Here is a 15,573-nt window from a genome sequence, read left to right as displayed (position 1 = left end):
CACAGGAAGACATCTCCCCCTGCTAAAACACCACACAACACCAACCCGACATTACATAAACAAGATATATGTTCTGATATATCCATCATTTGGATAAAAAAAAGAGTTTGGTTTTCAAGTCAAGAAACATCAAGTTCAAGAAAATGAATCATTTTCAAATTATGAATTATAAGCTAAGCACAACCAAGTATGGCAAGGATATAATGCCAAATGGCAAACTGGTCAAATGCGTGTGATGACAAATTACTGAATTGGTGGGGTCATGCCTGTTATACCCCCACAGATGTCAGTACACTTCAATGAGGCATAATCAGTTACGTCATAAAGTTACTCACCTGTGAGACACGCAGAATGGGTGGAGCCTGCAGCTACTTTTACAGAGGTCACAAGATCCAGACCTAAGAAGTAAGACATACTGTACATCAGGGATTCCCAAACTGTGGTACGCGTACCCCCGGTGGTACGCGAGCTGCCACTAGGGGGTACGCGAGATGAAAAGGGCAATGGCAGAAAGGAGTTAAAATTATTAATTAATGAATTAATAATCTAATTCATTCATAAATAATACATCATTTCAAATCGGGTTATAATGATATGGAACCGTGAAATTAAAGAAATAATTTATAAACTCTATAATAGGCTATGTATTCATTCAAAATAAGCTACACACAATACACGTGATTTCCTGCGGGCAGCCAGAATATCTGGCGCGTTAGTTTCGTTGAAGTATAGGCTAGGTAGAAGGCTGCGTAAACATGGAAAACTGGCTAAAAACAGGGACACTGTCCAAAAGGCCTAATTAAAGCGATCAAAGAGGAGAAGCGAGAGAAACAGAGCAGGACACAGGTAACGATGGGATAGGGGGCAGACTAATAAAGGCGGAGGTGGAGCGCAGGAGGATAAAAGAAAGAACGAGACAGAAAAGACTGTGCGAAGAAAACTAAAGTATGATGAGGCATATAGCCCTAGGCTTCACATGGATTGGGAGACAGACTGCCCAAAGCCACAGTGTGTGGTCTGCAGTGAGATGCTATCTAACCATTCTAATGTGGTTCTCCACACTGTTTTTTTTGCATGAGAGCTCATAGACCAGTTGCACATTTTGATTTTGTTATCATGCGTCAATAGAATGTGTTACTTTTTTATGTGTTGGATGGTGGGGGTACGCGAGCCGAGTCAGGATGTAGAAGGTGGTCTGCGGGGAAAAAAGTTTGGGAACCGCTGCTGTACATCATACAACAACACTGTTGACAAATTGTGTGTGAGCTTATCATGTGTGAGTCCCAGTGCAAATACATATGATTCTTAATGTGCATACGTGTGTGTGTGTGTGTGTGTGTGTACCTGGAACTTTACAAGGCTCTTTAGAAGACAGGTAAGACGGTAACACAGTGTCATGTCTACATCGTTTGGCCTGACTGTGCATCCCTTTACCCCACTGATGCACACCACCACTGCCTAAAGAACGCACACACACACACGCGCACACACACACACACACACACACACACACACACACACACACACACACACACACACACACACACAGTTATAATAAACAGTTAATGTTGGGAGAGGGAGAGGTTAATGTACACAGACACAGACAAGAAAAGTACTATGAGGTGTATAACAAAGTAGCCACGTCATGTGTAGGCCTTACTTACATGTCACAGCCAGGGCATGTCTGAGTCCAGCTGCTATACTGATGACAGGCTCGTGCAGAGACTACAGAAAGAACGCAAAACAATGTTTTAGGCCTTAACTACGGTATATGAACACTCATTCCCATTTACTAAAAACCATTATCAACAAATTGTCAAGAAAACATAAAAATACATGTCTGTTGATATAGGTCAACATGTTGTTTCAGGGACAAAGAGCCATGCTGTTTGAAACTTGCAGACTCATTCATCTGCTGTCTATGCCCACCTGGACTGGCAGAGGCTCTGCAGAATAGGGCACCTGCAGAGACACTCCCAGTTGGCCGAACGCATTGGAGCCGCACGACAGCACCTGGCCACTGTCTGAGAAAGATAACCCATTGCCACGGTCAGACATCATCAGAATTCATTTGGCGACTCATAACAGAAACCGGCAGAGTACTACAGAGGGTACTACAGGAGGTTCATTCATTACCAGTGAGAAAGAGGGTGGAATCCCAGCCGCAGCACACCTGCTGAACAGGGCTTGAGAGAGAAAGGGGAACAAAAGTCAACACCTCCGTGGTGTGACCCAGGCCAAGCTGTCCTTTGTGGTTCTGTCCGCAAACTAGCAGCGAACCGGAATCTATGGACACCAGCACAACATTACTGACAGCTTACACAGACTACACGGGAGGGAGAATTGCCTCATCAATTAATGAAACCATAAAAGTGGGAAACACAAGCTTTGTGGATACATTGTCATGATTGCAAATAGCCTTTAAATCATTTAATCACTATCTCGTGTATTCTCTACAAAATGATTTCTGCCTTTGCAAGCTCTGAGTTCATAATAAGATTGCTAAGCCTACCTGTTATGAGAGCTGAGTGCCCACCTCCACCAGTGATGCAAATCACGCCCTTTAAAAGAGACGATTCAGTATGTTGCGGATCCGCCAGGTCTTCGGTGTTTCCCTGTCCCAACTGCCCATAACTGTTTGCGCCCTAAAACCAGAGTTCCCTTATTCACAGAGCACAGGCAAGAAGAAATAGTCTGGAGGTAGCCAATGTCAACTTTTTAAACTAATATATAAAGTTAGGTACTATGACATGCTAATTCCGAAAATGAGGTGACTTACACAGACGGCTACTCATCTTAAATCAAACGTACCCACGTGTACAACCTGCATTTTGTTGTGTATGTGTCCATGGGTTGCAGGCGAGGTGCATGGTTAGTTGCATGTGGCCTGTGTGCGCAGGGCTCGGGCGCAGTCATGAAAACATTGCAATGCGCGCGGTGTGATGACGTCACTACACGAAGGACAGGAAGGAGTCAGTCGAACAGGCATGCTACACTCGCCGAAACGCCGAACATGTCTAAAAAACCTAAAACGTGTCTCATGGCGAGGAATTTAAGACAATTGGCCATTTCTAACTGATTTCTGTACCATTTCACTTACGTTTGTCAAGCCCTAATTGGTCAAAAATAGCGCTGGCCAAGCAACACCAAGATTTTCTCAGATGTGATTTCTGGCATGAGAGGCGAAGGGTTGAGGACCAGAATGCAAACCTGTGGTAACATCAGTCATCGAGTGAAACAAAATGTTTCTAACTTGGATGATATTCAACGGTGGATGGCAGTAGCTTTTGATATGGCTTCGGAGGCTTTGGAAAACGGAGAGGTACCAGTTGGCTGTCTCATGGTATACAGAAATGAGGTTATTGGCAAAGGAAGAAATGAAGTGAATGACACCAAAAATGCCACTCGACATGCAGAGATGGTGGCCTTCGATCAGGTGATGGAGTGGTGTCGTTCTAGAGATCTTGATCTCAAAGATGTCTGTGCACAGACCACACTTTATGTGACTGTGGAGCCCTGCATTATGTGTTCAGCTGCTTTGCGCTTAGTGAACATCCCTCTGATTGTGTACGGCTGTGGGAACGAAAGGTTCGGTGGCTGTGGTTCTGTTCTCAATATCGCCTCAGATGATGACCTGCTCACTGGCTCATCTTTGAAGTGCATTTCTGGCTATCGAGCGGAAGAGGCGGTTGACATGCTCAAAAGGTTTTACAAGCAAGAGAATCCAAACGCTCCAAAGTGTAAAGTGAGGAAAGCCTAGCCATGATGCAGGTTGTGGGAGGCTTGTGGGCTGTGGTTATCCATAGGTGGAGCCAAAGTACAATGAGTGGACATTTTTGAAGACCAGTGGTTTCAACATCCTCTACAGTAACAGGAGAAAAATATCTTGTTGATGCATGTCCATAAAGTTTCATCTAAATCATCCTGTTTACTGCTGTTGGAAAAAGTGCTACATTAGCCACCAATGACTGTAGTAGGCTATAGGCCAGTCGTTGCTTGCGACCATCTATGTGGCTGCTACTGTACTGTAATGTCCTGGGGGGATTTTTAATGACCATATAATAATGTTCTAATTTTGTTAATAAACTCTAAAATATTACTCTAATCTTTCTCTCCCCACACACACACGGCATAGAAAAAACACTTTCAAGGATGTTCATTGAAGGGTACAAAAATAATTACTCTTTATTAAGAGCATATAATATTCAGCCATTACATGTGTGCTACAGAGACACAGAGTTTAGCATTTCAAACAGTGTTTCACCCAGTACACTTTAAAATACTACTTTATGGGATAATGCAAGGTACAAATTGACAAGTAGCCTGCCACACAACAGATCATACATTTAACATTTTATTTACACTTTAAATATCACTGTTGATGTATGTGGAATAACTGAATAGGAGAGACTAAAACTGTGGCTTGGGAGAGTTAAGAACACAATAGCACAATCTTCACACAAATGACTGAAATCAGCATCACATTAAAGATGGTGAATCATGTCTAGGTAAGCAAAAGATAAAGACTCAAAAAAGAGGAAGAAGCCACAAATACAGTTTTTCTTTCTCTAAAGACAATCACATTACAAGAATATCATGTAACATAAAAGGCTTTCATATTTAATATGGCCACCTTGCATAAATCCACCACCAACAAAACCACCAGTCAAAAAACAAACAGATAGCTAGCAAATGAGTGCTCTCTAAATTTAAAAAATATCTAACATATCTCAGCGTTGAGTATGATTTATTTGCATGGCTAGCCCGATGCCGAAGCACCACCATTGAAAAAGCTGTTGGTAGCATCGGCTAACTAGCGCCAGATTTTGGAGTGCAGGGGACAAGCCGAGATGGGCTATGAGACATACGTTCACACTCGGTATCATGTTTCAACACACTTTAGGTCAATATCACACCGGAATTCTCCTTTAATTGTGTCTATTTTTCATATGAAGAAATAACACTATGAAGGTTATTGTTACATTAAAAGGTAATAGGCCTAGGTTGGTCATGTCCCAGGTCTGTAGAATACCATACAGTTGTTTTTTGTCAAGAGAAGGTGTTCCTGATACAGATCTTTGACTCATCTGGGTCAGATATGCTGCATATCTGACTGATCAGGTCAGTGTGGCCCAGTGGAGGATCCTATCCTTATTATAGGGTAATCACAGGAAGCTGGAGTAAGGAATGGAGATATCTAGAGCCAAAGGCATCCTCGTGGTCCAATCACACTCCCAGCTGCTTGTTGAGTCGGCTGAGCGCATCGCCCACGATGTCCAGTTCGTGACGGAGCTCCTCCACCACGCTGTTGATGCTCATGGTGTCCTTCAGCACGTCCACGCTTTGGGTGTAGGGGTTGTAGCGCACCGTGAACGGCCGCTTGATGGTCTTAGCAAACTCCCTGTGGCAACACACACAAAAGCATAGTGTTAATTATGCATCACACAATGAAGTGAGAAGACATGGAGAGACACAAAGATAACAAGTCTTTTTAGAGATGACAGAGCGTTGAAAGAGTGTATGTTTGTTCAGACTTATGGAGTTGCTGTTTACCAGCTGTGGTGTTGCTTCATAATAATCATCATTAATCATAAAAATGTACCGTTGTTAAAGTTTAAAAATGTAAAAAGAAAGTTCAGGCTGCCACTCACAGTTATTATATTACATATTATTTTTTATTTTTAAAACCTAATTAAACCTTACCTCATCTTCACCTTGGCCTCCTCAAAGCTGTCAGACACAAAGTAGACATCCTGGAAAGTGGTGATTAAACACTCCTGGTTGCACGTCACATTGGGGTCAAAGGGTGTAATCCTGGCATTTCCTGAGAGGGCATGCTGAGAGGGAAAAAAACAGGAACATGGTCAATGAAATCATCAAACCAGAGACATTAATCTCAGCAAAGGGAACACATTAGTACATTGTGTCTGTTCTAATGATGAATATGCAACTTGAGAACAACAAAAGCACTGGACAATGTGATTAATGTTACACTGATACAGTGACAGTGTATATTACTAACCTTGAGCTCACTGATTGAAGACAGGAGGCCGGCTCCATATGCTCTCAGTTTCCCCTCCTGTTTGCAAAGGCCAAACTCCACTGTGAAGAAATAGCACTGCAACGACGACACAGAGTGCACATTAGACACAAATTTGTTTCCATTGCATTGTTCAGAAACAAAACATAAAGTTATAGAGACAACTTCAGACTAATAGCTGTTCCGCTTGAAATCTAAACATTGAATTCTTGTTTGTAATTCATGCCTTTGCATTAAAGCACTTACAGTGGCAAGCTTCTGCACAGAGTCATCAGAGGCTCCCAGCGACGCCAGGCCAATCTCCTGAGAGAACTGGGCAAAGCTGGGCTCAGCCAGGAGAGGAACGTGGCCCAGCAGTTCATGACAGGTGTCCCTGGAAACATCAATTACAACTCACATTACTATAAAAGGCTCTTCTTATATATGTTTCAGTTTTCAAGCTTATTGATTAAAAGAAATATTATACCAATGAGTTATTTAATGTTAATGTAAATCAGGAACTGAAAAGAGTCTGGTCCTTGCGATTCAACAGCCTTAGTTTAGCCACAGTATTTACTGTACAAATTACTGACTCTACCATTGCTTATGCCTTTAAAACTGATATTGATAGCTGAGTTGATGCTGAGTGATCAATGAAACAGGGTGACCCAGGAGTGAGTGTACTTACGGTTCTGGAGTATACAGCGGGTCGGAGCTGTGCCTGACATACTGCGTGCAGTGGAACAAGCGGAAGGCCAGGCCTGCCAGGAAGTCTCTGGGGGAGAGATAGCCAGCCACAGGCCTGATGGTGAAGCCTGTGCGCTCTGATAAGGGAGAGAGGTATAAACAGGTCATTAGTCAAAGACAGAAAATAGCAAAATATCATCAGGCAAGCAGCCACACTTCTCATTGAGAGCCTGAGACTTTTCAAATTTAGAAGTCAATTATGATTGATTATTGATGTATTGATCGTTTATTTTTAGTAACAGTAGTTTCTACAAAGTTACACCTGAGTTTAGTAAAAGTAGGTATATAAACCAATGCTTATACTGATTTTCATAAAATACAAAAACAATTTTTTTGTGCAGTTGTTTATAGCCTTGCAGCACCCCCTGTCTCACCTCTTAGGAAGCGCGACACATCCTCCAACTGCGGAATGTTGTCCTCTCTGTATTGACAGTGTTTGGTGAGCAGTGGCAGGTTCTTCAGGTATTCGCGGCAGGCATGGGTGGGGTACAGCTTATTCAGCTCCCGGAACACAACACCCCATGTTCGCACCTCTTCCTCCGTGAACTCAATCCGAGGGATAGGATCCCCGCTAAATATTGGAGAGAAGAATAGCTCAGTCTTTTAAGGAGAATTAGCTTATTATCTTTAAATTTCACTCTCTATTTTAGCCTAGTCGTGGTGGTGTAGCCTACATTTTAAATTGTGATTTTCAATGGCAATTTATGGTCCCTGGAAAATAACTTCAGTTGTCTTGAACTGTTGCTATTTTACTTACTGTCTGTAGCCCATGGCCAGATCTGCAAAGTACTTTCTTCTCTTCCTGTAAACATTGTCTTTGAAGCCCTTTTGCATAAAAAGAGTGTAAGTTAATCATCATGCTTGCTTATAACTGCCTAAATAAATAAAGGACCAAGCTCGCTTTGAGAACTAGAATGCTACTTACTGGATGGTCTGCATCCAGGTCAGATCCATACATCAGCACACGGTTGGCACACTTGTCCAGGTCAGATATCTTCTTGGGAAACCATGGCACATTTTCCATATCCACATCTATGCAATGACATTAAATATGTGTATGATCAGACGTCGGTATCATTCTGTGTATTGCCTAAAATATCTCTACGATATTTTAATAGAAGGTCTTCATGAATAGACTATATTCTTGAAAGTATTTTCATGAGTTCATTCACGCTGTGATGGCAAGACGTATTGCAAATCATTCAATGAAATTGTATTGTGCTATTGTAGAAAAATGCAATTCACTTGAAGCTGATAAAATTAGGCCTACCTTCTTCGTGTAAAGTGGAGTTGTCCATGTCTACAACGTTCACGTGGCTCTTGAGAAGCTGAATTATCTCATTCAGCTGCTCGTGGTTGCTATCGCAGTCCACAAAAATCTCGAACTCAGAGTTGCGCCTTTTCGACTTCCGGGACTCGATATGCACAAGGTTGACGTGATTTTCCTGTCATGATGAGGATAAAGCTATTGAATTCACTTTGGTATTTTTCTAGGCACTTAAGCACATATGTCTACCGCTGGTAAGCGCTAACAAACAAAAGTGCTTTGGAAATTAAGTGTGAATTACCTGAAAAAGTTTTAGTGCCTTGACCAATCCTCCAACTTCATTCTTCAGAGAGAAAACTATCGCCGCTCGGCTTCTCTCTGTTGATGGAGTCTTATTGTCGGTCTTGTTGTCGGTCTTGTTGTCTTTGTTCTCATCGATCTTCGGGAAAGCTACCTTGTTCATCTACAGAAACGGTGAAAAGTTTCATTATGTAAAAGATGATTCGGCAAACACGAATAAATAGCTTAACAAATAAAAAGCTGAAGCCAGTCAGTCTATAGCACTTTCTCTTGAAACAGATTATTTTCTTTTTCGATTGTGTGTGTTATTACGATTTGCTTTGAACGTTGCTGCTGGTTTTTGTTGTTGTTTTTTTTGTTTTGTTTGTTTTTTATCTGAATTGTTGAGATGAATCATCTTTTATTGTTGTGTTGCCCTTTTCTCTGCCATGTAGTCGCTGTAGAAGTTGACAGAAATCGGAATGCATCTGAGTGAACATCCGATTATAGGACTATGCACGGCGTGCCGCTCACATGCTTGCTCGAAGAAGAATAAAACCTTTAATCATTTGGAACGTACGTCAATTCAGTACCGAGAACAGCTACCGCGCGGTTCAGTACTGGACAGCTCCCGCAGACAGCTACTCCGCCAAGGATTATCGTTGCTCTATGGACGCATGTAGCCTACTTAAGCATGTAGAAGAGAAACCACAGAGTATCAGAGGCGTAAAAGTCCAGCTTCAGAAAGTGAAAGTCCTGTCGCATTTTTTCCCAACCATTCCCACTTAATCATCTGATTCTAATTAGCACAATTATTAAGCCAGATAGATCAGCTAGTTAGTGAAATCGCCTGTTTTCAATGTGTTCAGAACCAATACATGGCAAAACTTCTATTCTAGTACCGAGCTACACCCTATGCATTGTCTTCAGGGGGGGGGGAATAATTTCCCTTAAAATATGCAAAACAAAATATCTCTATCTAAAAGTTACTGTCAACTGACCATACTTCTTCGCGAGGGAGACACGGCATGACACACCAGTTGCTGTTGTCCCTGTCTCCCTGCCAGGTGGATTCGTGACAGCATGAGTGAGCGCGCAAAGTGGCCAAGGCCAGCAACAGAGGTCAGGTCTGTGCAGTGCTTCAGCAGTTAACAAAGACCGGCTCGTGTCTGGCTTGAGGAACCGCCGGTGCAATCTCATTTAAGGCGCGCGCAAGCCTATTATTAGTGCCCTCCTGGTTAAATCTCACATGGGATTAGGTTGTAGTTAATCAATCAATGAGCAGGTGTAAGCACGTTGTGAGAATATGTGTGAAGGATTAGATGTCTAGTAACTTGGGGTGCGTGTGTTTCACCTGTTTGCCAAAGGTATTCAGGCCAGAAACCTGGATACATACGACAAACTCGATTCACATCATTTAAACTTCACATGCAGTGTATTTTCCACCCACTTCAAATTATGGTCTACTGAAATATTAATCCAAACCCTATATCGGACTCAATACATGTTGAGAGTGGAGACATCCCTTTCATTGCAGTAGGTTATACTGTGCATAGCCTACTTTGAACGACAAAAACTTCGATACATTTATTATAATGTGTAAAACACGGCCAGCACTCCCTGCCTTCTTACCGCTTAATGTAAAATGATCACGTTGCGGCTTAGAGAAGTGCGACATTGCTAAAGCGCTTTATTACGAAGCCGGGCGATGGTCATAGATATTTATAAACCACATTTTGCAGACACAACTGCTCAGACATCTTGCACTGATTATTGACCAAATGTAACTGACTGATTAAGCCTGCAATTGTTTTGTCCAGTTTGTTCTGTGATTGACAACGTTGAAATGCTTGAGAGAATGAATATGAATGAAAAGTCCGCTGAACACTCGAGTGATCTAGATAAATAAATGTCTTACCTCATTATTTAGATGTTTCTCTTCGAAAGACAAGCCAATGTTCATGGAGTCAAAAGATCGTCCCCTGCGCGGTTGCTCACTTTTGTTCGAGTACATACTGAGTCTATTTATTTAGACGGGTTGATATAGTGAGGCTTTTTTTCTCTTGTAGTTTAACTTTGCGCTGATGGAGTAATGCAGATCCCAGTGCTCCAAGGTATTTATCAACCTGTAGGGGAGGAAAGGAGGGTTTGGGGAGGGAAGGGAGGCGGAAGGCAGATAATCTGCCCCAAGACAGCAAATGGAAAAAGAGCAGTAGCGCTCGCGTCATGGGCAAACACAAATGAAGCATACCTTTTCATTTTACTTCCTGGCAATCTGCATACAAAAAGAGTTGTAGCACGTAAACTGAGATCAAATAAACACGTCGACATTTTAGCATTAGCCTTTAGGAAGAAAGGACTATTTTTGAGATAGGCTATTTTAGGAGTTGTGTTTTCCCACGTAGCCTAATATGCGACGTTTATGTGTTCAACAGAGAAAAAAAATCAGTTGCAATCACCAGCATGGAAACGGCAAACAACGCCCCAAACTTCGTACGTCTGAAATTGGGTGATTTATATGAGTAACCTTTCTTCAGCTCACTCTGACACTTAATTTAAACATGTAAAGCTTTTACTGTAGTAGCCTATGCAGATCCGGGTTTTGCAGAAAAATAAATAAAGTGCATCTGAAGGGATTTTCTCGTTTTTAATAAGTAAAATTGTGAATTGCGTAGATATTGATGTTTGTGAAGTGATAGAACGTGTTTTGGTACTGATAATATGGTTGTATTATTTGACATGCTGATTTAAACACACTACATCCATCCAGTGTAGATAATGCAGTATTTGTATTGGCTGTCCTGTTGTGAAGACTATTTCCATGTATATCCAGACATGCACATGTACATACAAAATTACACATAATGATTCTATAATTGGCCCAAAAGTTGTTCACCAATTCCTCATCAGAAGTTAATTTAATGTCAATTTAAGATGTATATAACTTGCCTCGAAATTCTTTTGAATCATGATACAGTATGTCATGGTTATTTATGTTGTTATGTCACACAATATCCAAACAATTCAAACTATTTTCACCAGCATTTTTGCAGGGAAACTGTGTCTTTCTGCAGCAGGCAATCTGTCCTCTGCCCTGTTGGCCTCCTTGCCATTGACCTTGCTGGCCCCAACTAGCTTACTCCTCAGGGGTCTGTGAGTGAGATTTAAGAGGATTTACAACCCCCCCCCCCCCACACACACACACACACACACACACACACACACACACTCTACCACTCTGTTTTACTTGACTTTGTTTGTCAGTCTTGTTGGATGCTCCACCAAGTGCAAGGGCCTTGGCCAGCACGTCTTACAGTGAAGGTCAGGTGGATAAGTGCTTTTACACATCAACCTCACCACACCTGCGTGCTGCCCTCGTGGACCAGACCTCACTGGTGTTGGTGTTGTTGGGGTTGTTGTGAGTGCTGTTTACAGGCTGAGGGGCTCAGCATGGATCATCTGATGGATCATTTGACAGAGTTTAAGATGCTGACAGACTTTCATTACCATTACCAAGGATGGAGCTCAGAGGTGAGCCCACTCCTTTCAGTTCACCAACACAACACACTCAACCTGTGTGTGTGTGTGTGTGTGTGTGTGTGTGTGTGTGTGTGTGTGTGTGTGTGTGTGTGTGTGTGTATGTTTGAGAGAGAGAGGGCATGTGGGGGGTTACTACTGTAATCACACCTGACTAACCGGCCTGACACCCGGCGGTCGTGTAGACGTAGTCTTAAGAAGCTCATTCATCAAAGGCATACAAAACTATATAGAGCTGCCAGCTGTCACATAAGTGATTAAGTTAGTCATGCAAATCCACTGACAGAGCAAGCCATGTGCATTAGTTGTTTCAGTGGGAAGTAGTTATCTTTTGAATCATCCATTGGTCCCTGTTTAAAAGGTTAAACTACAAACAATTTAAAAATGTCTGCAGTAAGTTAACCACTATTAAGTATATGGTATGAAAATAACATGCTATATTCAGTCATTTCATATGTGTATGATTCTGAAGACTAAGGAGGTGGAAAGGAGTGGGCATTTAGGGTAGCATCCCTGGCACTCTCTGCCTTGACTACCAGCCCCACAACCCCCCCACCCAATCCCTATGTGAGACATGTGGACACATGTGGACCAAACACATGATCATCAGGTGGATAGACTTACATAACAAGAGAAGAAAGAGGAAGACGGAGAAGGAGTTAGAGAAAGAAAAATGGGGGGAAGAGAGAAAGAGGAGGAAGAACTGGTGAGGGGCACTTCCTGTGTCAGAGGAGGGGTGAATGGGATAGATTATTGCTATAAAGAATATGAGTAGGAATTGTGTGTGTGTGTGTGTGCGTGTGTGTGCGTGTGTGTGTGTATGTGTGTGTGTGTGTGTGTGTGTCTGTCTGTCTGTCTGTCTGTCTGTCTGTCTGTGTCTATTTGTGTCTGTTTATCCTGATCTTCCTGTATTGATGAGATCGCTTACAACCATTGACTCAGAACCTAGGATTCATATATCTATGCTCAGAGGTGGGCACAAATACATCAAAAAATATTTTATGCAAAACAAAAGCAATATTACAGACAGATATGAAGACTGTAATCTTGGAATTTGAAACAAAACTGCATTTCAAACAAATGTAACAAGGTTGACCTTTGTTGCCTTAATGCGGGACCCGCGGGTCCAACCTAACCAATCACATTGATCAGGGATTTACAAAAAACAGCATTGGTAGCCAGGAAACAATCTATGTGAGTCTACCTTTGCTGTAAATAGATGTACATATTCTTTCCCTTACAGTTTCAAATCTATAGCATCATCCCCTCTCGTTGCTGATTGGGGAAACGCTAGTGAACTATCGTGTTCCAGAGTACTGTATCTCCCTAAAAGGAGATCTAGTGGGTGTGGCCAGGCTACAGGTCTACAGGGTGTGTCACATGATTTTTGTGCATCTATCCTCGACATTGTCATTGCCAACATCAGAAAATATGACACAATCTTTTACTTTGATAATAGACATAGCCTAATGTCATGGTTATAAGTAGTATGTTTAATGATGACATTTTGGCTTATTTGAGGAAAGAATTTGTATTTAAGTATTTGAAATACTCTAAATACAATCCCTCAAAGTATTTGTTACAAATTACATTTGATTTTTTCCTATCCTTCAAAATACAAATGACAAAATACGCTAAAGTATTTAAATACGTATTTCAAATACATCTAATTAAAATACTGCCCATGTCTGTATGCTCACGAGTTTAGACTGATCAGTGCTTCAGTCAGCAAGGCTTCTGGGTCTGTTCAATGAAACTACGCTGTTCACGCCAAGAGTCACCAATGTGCTCTATAAATAAACACTTACTTACTTATTAACTTACTATTGGAGGGTATATGCAGACCTCAGCAGCAACACTACCCCTAAGTGATGGTGAAGACTGACATTATCTTCTATTTCTCATTTTTATTATAATCTGAATTATATTAATTACATATTGTGTGTCACAGTACTGTGTGCAACCCTCTCAGAAACGATGACTGACTGACCTCTCCTGTGATGTCTTGGCCAGAGCGTTTGCAGATGGCCTCTTGCCGATCCCACCTCTCAGAATCCACACCCCTGCTCTCCTGGGACAGCTTTGATCTCCCTCCTTCCCTCCCTCCCTCTATCAGACCCTCCTGGTCTCTCCCTTCCTCTCCTTGCCCATCCCATCCCCCTCTCTTTCCTTTCCCTTATTCTGTCTCTTCCACTCATCCTCCTCTCTTCTACCCTCTTGTCATCTCCTCATCCATGTCCAACCTATCTCTTTCTTTCCCTGAAATGAGGTGGGTGTCTGTTTGTCTTCCACCAGGTGTGTGCTAGTGTGAGTGTGAGTAATAGGCACACACACACACACACACACACACACACACACACACACACACACACATACATGTAAAACACTCGTTAGACAAGTTTTGGACATGACGTCTTCATAGTGTTATCTGAGAGGTACATTTCAATTTGTACAGTATTTATTCATTTGTGTGTGTGTGTGTGTGTGTGTGTGTGTGTGTGTGTGTGAGAGAGAGAGAGAGAGAGAGAGTTTGAGTGTGAGTGTGAGAGAGAGAGAGAGACTGTGTATGTGTGTGTCTGTGTGTGTAAACAAGCAGTTTTTGAATAGAATGATGAGACAGAGAACATTTGAATGAAGCAGAATTGATATGTCTAATATGTGATGTGTGTTGAAATTCTGTTTTTTCACGTCAGAGGGGATTCTTTTGTGTTCACTACATCAACATCATGGTACGTCAGCACTTGGGGAAAAACAGACAGCAAACAAAGATGACAAACAAACAGGAGAGGACAAAAATATAGCAACCACACATATACAGTGATGACCAATATTGGCACCCATGCTAAAGTTGACTGAAAAGAGGAATATAAAATCATCTTTTGGAAATTGATCTTAATGCCTTAAGTGAAAAATGAGGAAATATCTAACCTAATTTTCTTAGTGAATGAATAATATATCATAAATAAATAAATGTTCTTCCTTAAAATACAGGGGTCATAAGTTTTCCCACCCCTATGTTAAATTCCCATAAAGACAGGCAGATTTTTATTTTTAAAGGCCAGTTATTTCATGGATCCAGAATACTGTGCATCCTGATAAAGTTACCTTGGCCTTTGGAATTAAAATAGCCCACATCATCACATACCCTTCACCATACCTAGAGATTGGCATGGGTGTTATTTCAGTTAGCCTATTAGCTGGTTTGATGCTCATTGAGCTCAATGCAAATTATAAGGATTATACAATTATAAGGATGTTCACTCATGGAATTCACTAATGTAAACACATGCACATACACATGCACTCTCAAATGGCCCCTAAATATGCTCATTTACGAGACTTTTATTAACCAAGATGCTAGCATGGTAATTCATCTGTGAGCACCTTTGGAAAATAATACTCTGTATGCACTACAATTCAACATGTTGTTGGGATGACAGCATTTTTTAAGTGTTTTTGGTGGGCATGAAATGTAAAAGGAAATTAACATGCCATCAAGCCACCTCAGTGTCAACACTAGATCTTAGCTGACAGAGGCTTATGTTAAAGACTTATTTATTTTTGGCAGACTTTATTTTGGTAGAAGACGTGTAAACTGACGAATGGTAGAACAATGTTTGGAATACATTGTAGGGAAGTGGCACTGAACACACAGTGAAGGTGATGGGGGGGGGGGGGTGTTCATGAGACTGGTCATTATTCCAGCCATGTGCCTGGCTATTGT

At 41.6% G+C, this 15,573-nt stretch overlaps 3 protein-coding genes across 6 annotated transcripts in view; 1 reads left to right on the top strand and 2 right to left on the bottom strand.

Moving 5' to 3' along the window:
• sergef (secretion regulating guanine nucleotide exchange factor) overlaps positions 1-2,899 on the bottom strand; it is a 14,118-nt gene extending 11,219 nt beyond the window's left edge. For 2 of the 4 annotated variants that reach the window (XM_076262809.1, XM_076262817.1), the window contains exons 1-8: positions 2,812-2,899; positions 2,513-2,645; positions 2,137-2,286; positions 1,930-2,024; positions 1,665-1,725; positions 1,345-1,458; positions 336-398; positions 1-22 (exon numbers count right to left, since the gene is read on the bottom strand). The exon at positions 1-22 is cut by the window's left edge and continues 137 nt beyond it. In XM_076262809.1, the coding sequence (XP_076118924.1) occupies positions 1-22; positions 336-398; positions 1,345-1,458; positions 1,665-1,725; positions 1,930-2,024; positions 2,137-2,286; positions 2,513-2,645; positions 2,812-2,850 (677 nt within the window). In that variant the 5' untranslated portion in view covers positions 2,851-2,899. The remainder of the gene's footprint in view (positions 23-335; positions 399-1,344; positions 1,459-1,664; positions 1,726-1,929; positions 2,025-2,136; positions 2,287-2,512; positions 2,646-2,811) is intronic. The other 2 variants (XM_076262825.1, XM_076262832.1) reach the window with 2 other exon arrangements.
• A 68-nt stretch (positions 2,900-2,967) lies between these two features.
• Positions 2,968-4,099, top strand: adat2 (adenosine deaminase tRNA specific 2). Its single transcript, XM_076300025.1, has one exon. The coding sequence runs from the start codon at positions 3,176-3,178 to the stop codon at positions 3,758-3,760; it is 585 nt and encodes a 194-aa protein (XP_076156140.1). The 5' UTR covers positions 2,968-3,175; the 3' UTR covers positions 3,761-4,099.
• A 52-nt stretch (positions 4,100-4,151) lies between these two features.
• tph1a (tryptophan hydroxylase 1 (tryptophan 5-monooxygenase) a) lies at positions 4,152-10,442 on the bottom strand. The gene is made up of 11 exons (XM_076300016.1): positions 10,231-10,442; positions 8,335-8,496; positions 8,037-8,211; positions 7,692-7,798; positions 7,524-7,591; positions 7,141-7,337; positions 6,708-6,843; positions 6,287-6,413; positions 6,023-6,118; positions 5,704-5,837; positions 4,152-5,401 (listed from the first exon to the last, which is right to left on the bottom strand). Exons 1-11 carry the CDS (start codon positions 10,324-10,326, stop codon positions 5,227-5,229), a joined length of 1,473 nt encoding a protein of 490 aa, XP_076156131.1. The 5' UTR covers positions 10,327-10,442; the 3' UTR covers positions 4,152-5,226.
• Between the last annotated feature and the right edge of the window lie 5,131 nt (positions 10,443-15,573).

The sequence above is a fragment of the Alosa pseudoharengus genome, unplaced genomic scaffold (assembly GCF_046254945.1).
Source record: "Alosa pseudoharengus isolate Yale_2024_CS ecotype anadromous, Long Island Sound unplaced genomic scaffold, YU_APseudo_1.1 YU_APseudo_1.1_scf_10, whole genome shotgun sequence".
Lineage (NCBI taxonomy): Eukaryota > Metazoa > Chordata > Actinopteri > Clupeiformes > Clupeidae > Alosa > Alosa pseudoharengus.
This window is presented reverse-complemented; position numbering and strand designations above follow the sequence as displayed.